We start from the raw sequence: 12,891 nt of genomic DNA, 5'->3' as shown, positions 1-12,891 counted from the left end.
CTAGATAATCCCCTGTTTCCACACAGCACCATACATACTAGATAATCCACAGTTTCCACACAGCACCATACATACTAGATAATCCACAGTTTCCACACAGCACCATACATACTAGATAATCCACTGTTTCCACACAGCACCATGCATACTAGATAATCTACAGTTTCCACACAGCACCATACATACTAGATAATCCACTGTTTCCACACAGCACCATACATACTAGATAATCCACTGTTTCCACACAGCACCATACATACTAGATAGTCTACTGTTTCCACACAGCACCATACACACTAGATATGGTTTTTATTTCATCCAATACCTAGGAGACTAATCTGGTAGAACATGGTTCTATAGGAGGACTAATCTGGTAGAACATGGTACTATAGGAGGACTAATCTGGTAGAACATGGTACTATAGGAGGACTAATCTGGTAGAACAAGGGGTCTGGTACTATAGGAGACTAATCTGGTAGAACATGGTACTATAGGAGACTAATCTGGTAGAACATGGTACTATAGGATGACTAATCTGGTAGAACATGGCACAATAGGAGGACTATTCTGGTAGAACATGGTACTATAGGAGGACTAATCTGGTAGAGCATGCTGCTATTGGAGGACTAATCTGGTTCTGTAGGACTAATCTGATAAAACATGGTACTAAAAGAGGACTAATCTGGTAGAACATGGTACTATAGGAGGACTAATCTGGTAGAACATGGTACTATAGGAGACTAATCTGGTAGAACATGGTTCTATAGGAGGACTAATCTGGTAGAACATGGTACTATAGGAGGACTAATCTGGTAGAACATGGTACTATAGGAGACTAATCTGGTAGAACATGGTTCTATAGGAGGACTAATCTGGTAGAACATGGTACTATAGGAGGACTAATCTGGTAGAACATGGTACTATAGGAGGACTAATCTGGTAGAACATGGGGTCTGGTACTCTAGGAGGACTAATCTGGTAGAACATGGTACTATAGGAGGACTAATCTGGTAGAACATGGTACTACAGGAGGACTAATCTGGTAGAACATGGTACTATAGGAGGACTAATCTGGTAGAACATGGTACTATAGGAGGACTAATCTGGTAGAACATGGTACTATAGGAGGACTAATCTGGTAGAACATGGGGTCTGGTACTATAGGAGGACTAATCTGGTAGAACATGGTACTATATGAGGACTAATATGGTAGAACATGGTACTAAAGGAGGACTAATCTGGTAGAACATGGTACTATAGGAGGACTAATCTGGTAGAACATGGTACTAAAGGAGGACTAATCTGGTAGAACATGGTACTATAGGAGGACTAATCTGGTAGAACATGGTACTATAGGAGGACTAATCTGGTAGAACATGGTACTAAAGGAGGACTAATCTGGTAGAACATGGTACTATAGGAGGACTAATCTGGTAGAACATGGTACTATAGGAGGACTAATCTGGTAGAACATGGTTCTAAAGGAGGACTAATCTGGTAGAACATGGTACTATAGGAGGACTAACCTGGTAGAACATGGTACTATAGGAGGACTAATCTGGTAGAACATGGGGTCTGGTACTATAGGAGGACTAATCTGGTAGAACATGGTACGATAGGAGAACTAATCTGGTAGAACATGGTACTATAGGAGGACTAATCTGGTAGAACATGGTACTATAGGAGGACTAATCTGGTAGAACATGGTACTATAGGAGGACTAATCTGGTAGAACATGGTACTATAGGAGGACTAATCTGGTAGAACATGGGGTCTGGTACTATAGGAGGACTAATCTGGTAGAACATGGTACTATAGGGGGACTAATCTGGTAGAACATGGTACTATAGGAGGACTAATCTGGTAGAACATGGGGTCTGGAACTATAGGAGGACTAATCAGGTAGAACATGGTTCTATAGGAGGACTAATCTGGTAGAACATGGGGTCTGGTACTATAGGAGGACTAATCTGGTAGAACATGGTACTATAGGAGGACTAATCTGGTAGAACATGGGGTCTGGTACTATAGGAGGACTAATCTGGTAGAACATGGGGTCTGGTACTATATGTGGACTAATCTGGTAGAACATGGTACTATAGGAGGACTAATCTGGTAGAACATGGTACTATAGGAGGACTAATCTGGTAGAACATGGTTCTAAAGGAGGACTAATCTGGTAGAACATGGTACTATAAGAGGACTAACCTGGTAGAACATGGTACTATAGGAGGACTAATCTGGTAGAACATGGGGTCTGGTACTATAGGAGGACTAATCTGGTAGAACAAGGTACGATAGGAGAACTAATCTGGTAGAGCATGGTACTATAGGAGGACTAATCTGGTAGAACATGGTACTATAGGAGGACTAATCTGGTAGAACATGGTACTATAGGAGGACTAATCTGGTAGAACATGGGGTCTGGTATGGAGGGCCAGGTACTGGGTCCTACTCAGGAGGGTGACACACAGCCAGGACACTAATACCTGATTCCCACCATAGGGCTGACCCAACTTGTACCTCGCTGGCTTTGATTTATGATCCGTTTAGCAGCTTTGGTGGATTTGTAACCAGACCAGCCTACACCAGCCTAGTTCAGCTGGTAGATGTTTAACCAGACCAGCCTAGTTCAGCTGGTAGATGTTTACCCAGACCAGCCTAGTTCAGCTGGTAGATGTTTAACCAGACCAGCCTAGTTCAGCCGCTAGATGTTTACCCAGACCAGCCTAGTTCAGCTGGTAGATGTTTACCCAGACCAGCCTAGTTCAGCTGGTAGATGTTTAACCAGACCACCCTACACCAGCCTAGTTCAGCTGGTAGATGTTTAACCAGACCAGCCTAGTTCAGCTGGTAGATGTTTACCCAGACCAGCCTAGTTCAGCTGGTAGATGTTTAACCAGACCAGCCTAGTTCAGCCGCTAGATGTTTACCCAGACCAGCCTAGTTCAGCTGGTAGATGTTTACCCAGACCAGCCTAGTTCAGCTGGTAGATGTTTAACCAGACCACCCTACACCAGCCTAGTTCAGCTGGTAGATGTTTACCCAGACCACCCTACACCAGCCTAGTTCAGCTGGTAGATGTTTAATCAGACCAGCCTAGTTCAGCTGGTAGATGTTTAACCAGACCACCCTACACCAGCCTAGTTCAGCTGGTAGATGTTTAACCAGACCACCCTACACCAGCCTAGTTCAGCTAAGGCATGGCTTAGCTTGGTTTGGCCCGATAGTGTGAGCCAGGTTAACATGCACAGGAATGGCATGTAAATGTGTTGGCTGGGGGAGGGGGAGGGCGTGGCTTTACGGTACATGTTTGCTGTCATTGGGGGGGAGGCGTGGCTTTACGGTACATGTTTGCTGTCATTGGGGGGGAGGCGTGGCTTTACGGTACATGTTTGCTATCATTGGGGGGGAGGCGTGGCTTTACGGTACATGTTGCTATCATTGGGGGGGAGGCGTGGCTTTACGGTACATGTTTGCTGTCATTGGTTAATCATCGTAAGTGTGATTATCCTTTTTGCTTCATGCATGTCTGTAATATAGTGTAGTTTAACCGTAGAGCAGGACTCTACTGATGCTATGCTTAGGCTGGACTGCACTGAGACACCCATGGCAGTATTGGAAATGTGTTGAATCATTTCAGATTAACACCCTATAGTAAAACTGTAATGGAGAGGTGTTGAATCATTTCAGATTAACACCCTATAGTAAAACTGTAATAGAGAGGTGATGAATCATTTAGATTAACACCCTATAGTAAAACTGTAATGGAGAGGTGATGAATCATTTAGATTAACACCCTATAGTAAAACTGTAATGGAGAGGTGATGAATCATTTAGATTAACACCCTATAGTAAAACTGTATTGGAGAGGTGATGAATCATTTAGATTAACACGCTATAGTAAAACTGTAATGGAGAGGTGATGAATCATTTAGATTAACACCCTATAGTAAAACTGTATTGGAGAGGTGATGAATCATTTAGATTAACACCCTATATCTACACCCTTTATCACTCAGCAAGCGGTCAACTAAATTAACAAATATAGAACAATGTAGTGAGAAACTAAATAAACTAATATAGAACAATCTAGTGCTTTAGGCAGCTGGTACTGGAACTATCCCAACATGGAAACCTGTTTTAAAAGGATGCTTTCAATTAATAAGGGCACAATCTATATTTTTATCATATAGGTCTGAAAATCAGCCAATTAAAAACATACAGTCTTCAAGTGCCTCTTTTGACTGTGTCTCTCATTCAAGCCAAAGGCAAGTTGGCATGTGTCTCATCATACATATTATCAAGAGCAGGACTAAATAAATAGTCGTACTACAATGTACTGTCCATCCATCCATGGTGTCACACATCTTAGCAGGCAAGCCTCTACAGCCAGCTGAAGCATGAAATCTTACAACATAGCAGGTAAGCCTCTACAGCCAGCTGAAACATGAAACGTTACAACATAGCAGGTAAGCCTCTACAGCCAGCTGAAACATGAAACGTTACAACATAGCAGGTAAGCCTCTACGGCCAGCTGAAACATGAAACGTTACAACATAGCAGGTAAGCCTCTACAGCCAGCTGAAACATGAAACGTTACAACATAGCAGGTAAGCCTCTACGGCCAGCTGAAACATGAAACGTTACAACATAGCAGGTAAGCCTCTACAGCCAGCTGAAGCATGAAATGTTACAACATAGCAGGTAAGCCTCTACAGCCAGCTGAAACATGAAACGTTACAACATAGCAGGTAAGCCTCTACAGCCAGCTGAAACATGAAACGTTACAACACAGCAGGTAAGCCTCTACAGCCAGCTGCAACATGAAACGTTACAACATAGCAGGTAAGCCTCTACAGCCAGCTGAAACATGAAACGTTACAACATAGCAGGCAAGCCTCTACAGCCAGCTGAAACATGAAACGTTACAACATAGCAGGTAAGCCTCTACAGCCAGCTGAAACATGAAACGTTACAACATAGCAGGTAAGCCTCTACAGCCAGCTGAAACATATAACGTTACAACATAGCAGGTAAGCCTCTACGGCCAGCTGAAACATGAAACGTTACAACACAGCATTAATTTCCTCTCCCTCCTTCCTTCCTACATCCCGGCCGGCTGGCACTCTGTCGTGCTCCAACTCCCTCACTCCCTCTCTCCCTCACTCCCTCTCTACTTCTTTCCATCTCTCCTATGCTCTTTCTCTCGTCCTCCAAAACAGAAGCGGAGGGCTGCCATTTTGTTTGCATGCAAAGTGACTAATGCCTTTGGCTTTCATACACGTTCATAATGCTCTTTTCTGCCTCCCAAATGGCACCCTGTGGGTCCTGGTCTAAAGTAGTGCATTAAAGAGGGACTACGGTGTCATTTGGGACGCAGACATCATGTTGAGATGAATGCTGAGTAGCTCTGTACAGACAGACAGACAGACAGACAGACAGACAGACAGATCGGCAGGCAGGCAGGAATGTAGGCAAACAAACAAACAAACAGCCAGACAGGGAGACAGACAGGGGTGAGTGTGGAAGGGGACGGTCGGGGACTTAATAGTGCAGTAGAGATCGTTCTTTAGACAGGTATGTCTGTGACGATGTCTATCATTCCCATAATACAGCCAGAGACATGAGCTCTGTTCAGTCACTTTTATCAGAATATCGATGCTTGTTGTTATTATCGTTTAGTGAACGACAACAACAGTTGGTGCAAGTTCGGATATGCCAGAAGGTCTTGATTCAGTAATGCCCCAGAAACACATCTCTTAGAGTTGGAAGGTGATCACTGGGCACAATGGAAGGCTGTTTCTATATAGCAGGGGTTTGTTTGTTGTCACACAACAGACTTAACAGGCAGACTAACAGAGGATGGATGGATGGATAGAATCTACAACCACGTGACCACTCTAGAACCATTTGAACACCCTAGAACCATGTGAAAACTCTAGAACCATGTGAACACTCTAGAAGCATGTGAACACTCTAGAACCTTGTGAACATTCTAGAACCATGTGACCACTCTAGAACCATGTGACCACTCTAGAACCTTTAGAACATTCTTGAACCATGTGACCGCTCTAGAACCATGTGAATACTCTAGAACCATGTGAACACTCTAGAACCATGTGACCTCTCTACAACCATGTGAACACTCTAGAACCATGTGAACACTCTAGAACCATGTGACCGCTCTAGAACCATGTGAACACTCTAGAACCATGTGACCGCTCTACAACCATGTGAACACTCTAGAACCATGTGAACACTCTACAACCATGTGACCGCTCTAGAACCATGTGACCGCTCTACAACCATGTGAACACTCTAGAACCATGTGAACACTCTACAACCATGTGAACACTCTAGAACCATGTGACCGCTCTTCAACCATGTGAACACTCTAGAACCATGTGACCGCTCTACAACCACGTGAACACTCTAGAACCATGTGAACACTCTAGAACGTGGCCTCTGTTGAACTTCCCACATCAGGGGTCAGTGGATGCCATTCCATATTTGTTTCTGTCAAGTTCACTCTCTCACTCATCTTCTTTCTCTCTCTCCCCCCCCCTCTCTCTCTGTCTCTCTCTCTCTCTCTCCTTCTCTGTCTCTCTCTCTCTCTCTCTCCTTCTCTGTCTCTCTCTCTCTCTCCTTCTCTGTCTGTCTCTCTTTCTCCTCCTGGACAGCTGTGTGTGTGTGTGGTTCCTCTCTGTCCTCAGGCCCTATATTACAGTCTGTACTGGGAACCATTAACGTCATATTCTATGGTACTGTTTACCTGGTACCCTCTTCTGACTGTGCAGGTTGGTTGGTATAATAACGCATCTCATGACCGGTATAGAGGATCTGATCTAATTGACTATAGTCCAGGGAGGCACTTCCGTTTGAGTATGTAGGACATAAACAAGAGGGTTAAAGTTCAAGGCACTAGAAAACTCATTTGACTATTTAGTTTTTTCTATGCACATTTAGTTCCGTATAGGCCATAATATGTATATAATACAACTTAAAAATACATAAATGCTGTAAAAATGAATAGCAATATGGAAGTCACCATTTTCTTATTGAGGGTAATAGTACCGTAGGTTCCATGCAGAGAAGCAGAAGCTAACCATGAAATATTATATTTTTTTAGTGAGGAGGGAGGGGGGGTTTGGTATCCCGGTAGGTGTCCTCCTCTGTGGGGAGGGGGGGGTTTGGTATCCCGGTATGTCTCTTCCTCTGTGGGGAGGGGGGGGGGGGGGGGGGGGGTTGGTATCCCGGTAGGTGTCCTCCTCTGTGGGGAGGGGGGTTTGGTATCCCAGTATGTCTCTTCCTCTGTGGGGAGGGAGGGGGGGTTTGGTATCCCAGTAGGTCTCCTCCTCTGTGGGTAGGGGGGGGGGGGGGGGGGGGGGGGGTTGGTATCCCGGTAGGTCTCCTCCTCTGTGGGGAGGGGGGGTTGGTATCCCGGTAGGTCTCCTCCTCTGTGGGGAGGGAGGGGGGGTTGGTATCCCCGAATGTCTCCTCCTCTGTTTAAGATATGGTTGAGGTGTGTCCTGTCCAGTCCAGTCCAAACAGTAGTTCCGTCACACCGTGCTGTATTCCCAAGGTCCCTCGACCCCGCAAGCTATTTAAATACTGACGTCATGCATGGAATCAACCAGGATACATGGTACCGTAGTCAGGTAGGCCGTAATGCAGTAGTTTGACATGCCATGATCTTCCCAAATAAATATAGATGTTTCTGTTCCCTTAAGATTTAACATTCAGCACTTTTAAATGCTCCTAAATAAGTAATAACTTAAATAATAAATAAGCAGTGCACTTTTGGTGAAACCTAAATGAGAGAGAGAAAACCAAAGCATAAAAAGAGAGAATTGGTCCATCTTGGATCCGGTTTTAGGAGGAGAATATAATACAGGCTGTTGTTGTTGTTTTAAATAATACAAATAATGCCACATTACCTGAGGTAATGTGTCGCGCATGCCAGTAATAGAAAACAGTGTCTCAACATGCTAATTTCGAGCTTTTTTTAAAATATATATATATATATATTTTAATGAAGATTATTATCTCGCATGGCATCATCATCATCATCATGTTATCGTCACACCCCTGTGGGATTAGAGCAGGTGTTTTTAGTTTCAGTATCTGCTGGGATAGAAAGTAGCAGCAGTTTACAGATGTCATCTGGTCTACAAACAGCCTTCTCATCACGTCTCCTTGGCAACAGGAGAGTTTTAGTTCTCTGTTTTGTTTGTTGTTTTGCTTCTATTGTGATAAAGTGCTTAGCTGATCACTCAGCAGGTCTCCGGTAACTATAGCAATCGTCGGAACAACAACTGCACCTTTAGCGGACAACGTTGGTCGATCTCTCTCTGACTGCAGATGGTTGTTGGGTTCGGGCTGAGACTCCATATTCCTTTTCTCTTTCTTCAGCAGATGCTGGTGCATTACGCAACTCACCCTCACCCAAGTTCCACTGTAATCCATTATCCATTATCCATTATCAATTATCCATGATCCATAATCCATTATCAATTATCTATAATCCATTATCCATGATACATAATCGATGATCCATGATCCATTATCCATGATCAATTATCTATAATCCATTATCCATGATACATTATCGATGATCCATGATCCATGATCCATAATCCATTATCCATGCAAAACCGTTTCTTCTTCACTGATAATGTTGTGTTTTCTCCGTTTCAAGTTTCACCGGCAGGATGTTTTCCGGTATCTCTCCGATAACATAACATAAAGATAATATGTTATTATAACACGTTTATCCCATTTTGAGAGTCAAACAAACCTTATTTGTTTTTATCCTCTTTTGGTGAAACAGTTTTCTCTCTATTCATTCAAATGTAATTAACGCAAATGCAAAAAAAACGCATTATTAACGAAGTTAAATCAAGCATTTCCCGAAACATTTCTACAATATTTACAACGAACGGGGTGTCCTCATATCCCCATGATGTCTATCGCTGCCATATAGAATGAATTGATGTACTTCTAAACATCAGTCAGCAGCTTGCCCTTATTCACGCAGTTCTGGTTGAGGACAGGCGTACAGTTAGCAGTTCTGAGATTCGCGTCCCTAAAGTTATCAATACTATTGTTGATCCCTTCGTCTATTTCCATGTATTCTGACTTGCTGGCGATAGAGTTGGAGCTGCGGCGCGATGAGTTGCTGTCTGAGTTAAGGTCCTGGTTGCTGACGTTAAGAAGCTGCGCCTGCTCCTCTCCCTCCGTCTCCCGGTGATAGAAATAGTTAAAGTTGGACACGATGACAGGCACCGGCAGCGCGATGGTCAGCACTCCGGCGATGGCGCAGAGCGAGCCCACTATCTTTCCGCCGATGGTGACCGGGTACATGTCCCCGTATCCCACTGTTGTCATGGAGACCACGGCCCACCAGAAGGCGTCGGGGATGCTTGTGAAAAAAGATTCCTTCTCCTCCGCCTCGGCGAAATAGACAGCGCTGGAGAAGAGGATGACTCCGATGAAGAGGAAGAAAATGAGCAGCCCCAACTCTCTCATACTGGCTTTGAGGGTTTGTCCCAATATCTGAAGCCCCTTGGAGTGTCTGGACAGCTTGAAGATCCTGAACACCCTGACCAGCCGGATGACCCTGAGGATGGCCAGAGACGCGGCCTGCTCACTTGGTTTCTCCTTCCCCTCCTGGTCCTCTGCCAGCTCGGTGCCCAGCGTGATGAAGTAGGGTATGATAGCTACTATGTCTATAGTATTCATCATGTTTTTAAAGAAAGCTGCCTTGCTAGGGCAGGCGAAGAACCGCACAATCAACTCAAAGGAGAACCAGATTATACACAGGGTCTCCACTATGAAGAAAGGATCGGTGAGAATATTTGGTTTATAATAGAATGTCACGTTGCCTACAGTTTCCATCCTACCCCTGGGGTCCTCTTTGAGTTCTGGCAGCGTTTCCAAACAGAATATGACTATTGAAATTAAGATAACCATCACCGATACTATAGCAATCCCTCTGGCGGGTCCCGAACTCTCCGGGTATTCGAACAGCAACCAGACCTGTCGCTGAAACTCTTTCTCTGGTAAGGGTTTTTCCTCTTCTCTAATAAAGCCTTCGTCTTCTCTAAACTTCTCCATGGCCTCTGCCCCGAGCTCGTAGAACTTGATCTCCTCGGAGAACATATCCAGAGGAACGTTAACGGGCCTCCTCAACCGTCCACCGGACTGGTAGTAATATAGAATAGCGTCAAAACTCGGCCGGTTCCGGTCAAAAAAGTACTCGTTTCTAAGCGGGTCGAAGTAGCGCATTCTCTTTTTGGGGTTACCGAGTAACGTCTCGGGGAACTGACTGAGTGTCTTTAACTGGGTCTCGAAGCGCAGCCCTGAGATATTAATGACAACCCTCTCGCAGCACTCGTGGTCCTCGTGGTCTGGTGGGTAGGTATCCTGCAGGTGCCCCGGCAGGGTGGACGTCTCATCCATGTTATCTCCGGCCACCACAGTCATCCTGGCGGTGTTGCCCGGGGCTCGGCGCAGCGCTATGCGGCAGGAGATGCTCGGCTCAGCCCGGTGGGGGCAGGCATCCAGTAGCTGTCACTGCGCGCCTCAGATTTCTCCCCTCTCTCTCTTCTGTCTGATAGAAACCCCCCTTGCATTCACCCGGGCCAGGCAGGTAGAGGGCTCGCCAAGCGCCGCTCCTCTTAAGGCTCCCTTGCTCCTCTCTCCGAGTAGTCCTCCATTGCTGCTCCTCCTTCTTCTTCTTCTCCTTCGTCTTCCACCTAGTCGGAGGGAGGAAGGGAAGAGTGAGAAATAAAAGGAATCGAACGCGAGAGAGAGAGATCTGTTTTTCCAGCTCAGCAGTGTTATCTCAGTCTTTGTGACATGCTGTAGTCTAGATGGGGGGAGAGGACGCCCACCTAACAGCGTGGGAGGGGGAGGGGGGTACCAGGAACAGGTTGACCAGCATAGAGGACATCCAGGAGACAACAACACTGTGATATGGAGACAACCGTGCTTCTACACCTGCATTGCTTGCTGTTTGGGGTTTTAGGCTGGGTTTCTGTACAGCACTTTGAGATATCAGCTGATGTACGAAGGGCTATATAAATAAATTTGATTTGATTTGATTTGAACTGGATTGTATATCTCATACATCATTATTCCAGTTTCACTACTACTGCCCACACTCTGCATCTCCATCCACTGTACTAACCCTCTACACACTGAACACCTATTACCTTATAATAACTACAACACCAATGACAATAACGAGCGTCAATAAAGATACGTTAATATTTACCGAACTGTCGGCTCTGTTATTAATTACCTGGATTTCCGTTTGGTGGTGGTGCACCCGCCAGCCACGGCTACAACTTTACAGTCCCGGCGTTTTGTTTTAAAGGTGGCGGATATCACTTTACTGCACTGTACAGTACGAGCTTCGGTGAAATATTCATAGACTGTACTGTCTCCGTTTATATCATCCACGCTATTCCCGTGTTATTGGCTTCTAACGTCGACTGGAGCGACCGTTAATATCACCCACGTTATTCCGGTGTTATTGGCTTCTAAACGTCGACTGGTGCGACCGTTAATATCACCCACGTTATTCCGGTGTTATTTGCTTCCAATGTCGACTAGGGCGACCTTCTTGAGGTACCGAACGGCTCTGAACCGCCTTGGAAGAAGCGTAAATCTCTTGACAGGCAATTTAAAACCATGCTGAAGAAACGGTACGAACGAGGAATAGAGAGAATATAATATAATACGAAAGAAAGAAAAATTTTAAAAGCCGTTAATTTGAGCTCCTCTCCAACGGACGGCAACACCGACTAGTAGTCCCACTTGGTCTTTTGACCGTCACGCGTGGCTGCGCTCTCCAGCGGCGTGGTCGTGAAATTAAGATGGTGTGAGTGAGAAGGTTTGAGCTGAACACGTTAGTGGGGCAGTGAGAGAGAGAGAGCAGAAGCACACAACCATTTCCCTTCCCGGCTCCGCTCTGCTCTGCACTGCAGTTTGCCGCATCAGCAGAAACGCAACGTTAGAAAGCTCTCCTCTCCTGGTTTGGTGCAGTAGAACAGCTAGAACTCAACATGACGCGGCCGTCCCAAGACGCACCGCTGTAAACGCACCCATTCTCCCCGCCTAGATAAACATGTAGCACCTGTCAAACACCGGGGGTTTAAGGTATCACTGAGCCACAGCCAATATAATACTTAAATCATGTGAACGCATGTTGCAGGATTTTATACAGAGAAGAGAGAGAGCGAGAGAGAGGTGGGGAGGGAGGGGGAAGACGGGGAGAGAGAGAGAGAGAAAGAGAGGTGGGGAAGGAGGGGGAAGACGGAGAGAGAGAGAGAGAGAGGTGGGGAGGGAGGGGGAAGACGGGGAGAGAGAGAGAGAGAGAGAGAGAGAGGTGGGGAGGGAGGGGGAAGACGGAGAGAGAGAGAGCATAAGAGAGGAGTGGGAGAGAAGGGGGGGGGGGGAGCGGTTCGACGCAATGCAGACATACTGTACTATAACACATGTTGCCACAAATACACACACACACACACACACACACACACACACCGGCAGCACCAAAACAACAGATCATTGTGTAAGCCACCTCTGCTGTAAAAACCCGAGTCATTGTACGGTGGCGTGACTGGTAGAGATATATTTAAATCCCTCTGGCAAACGGAGCCAATCTAAACGGTGATGCGAGCCAATGACATTTGAGGTAAATTGACGATGACGGAGAAACGGGGTTGAACGACACAATGAGTGATCTATTAGACTGTTTTCATCTCTGGATATGTGACCGGGGAGTTTATTTTAACATCCTTTATTTAACTAGGCAAGTCAGTTATTAACGACACGTTCGTATTTACAATCACGGCCTACTCCGGCCAAACCCGGACGACGCTG

General features: G+C 45.5%; 1 protein-coding gene across 1 annotated transcript; it reads right to left on the bottom strand.

Annotated features, from left to right (window-relative positions):
* Nucleotides 1-7,398: 7,398 nt before the first annotated feature.
* Nucleotides 7,399-12,173, bottom strand: LOC109887184 (potassium voltage-gated channel subfamily A member 1). Its single transcript, XM_020478652.2, has 2 exons — nucleotides 11,309-12,173; nucleotides 7,399-10,760 (listed from the first exon to the last, which is right to left on the bottom strand). The coding sequence occupies exon 2, from the start codon at nucleotides 10,486-10,488 to the stop codon at nucleotides 9,004-9,006; it is 1,485 nt and encodes a 494-aa protein (XP_020334241.1). The 5' UTR covers nucleotides 10,489-10,760; nucleotides 11,309-12,173; the 3' UTR covers nucleotides 7,399-9,003.
* Nucleotides 12,174-12,891: the final 718 nt, after the last annotated feature.

This window comes from Oncorhynchus kisutch, unplaced genomic scaffold (assembly GCF_002021735.2).
Source record: "Oncorhynchus kisutch isolate 150728-3 unplaced genomic scaffold, Okis_V2 scaffold2202, whole genome shotgun sequence".
Lineage (NCBI taxonomy): Eukaryota > Metazoa > Chordata > Actinopteri > Salmoniformes > Salmonidae > Oncorhynchus > Oncorhynchus kisutch.
Note: the sequence above shows the minus strand (reverse complement) of the source record. Positions and strands in the feature narration are given on the sequence as shown.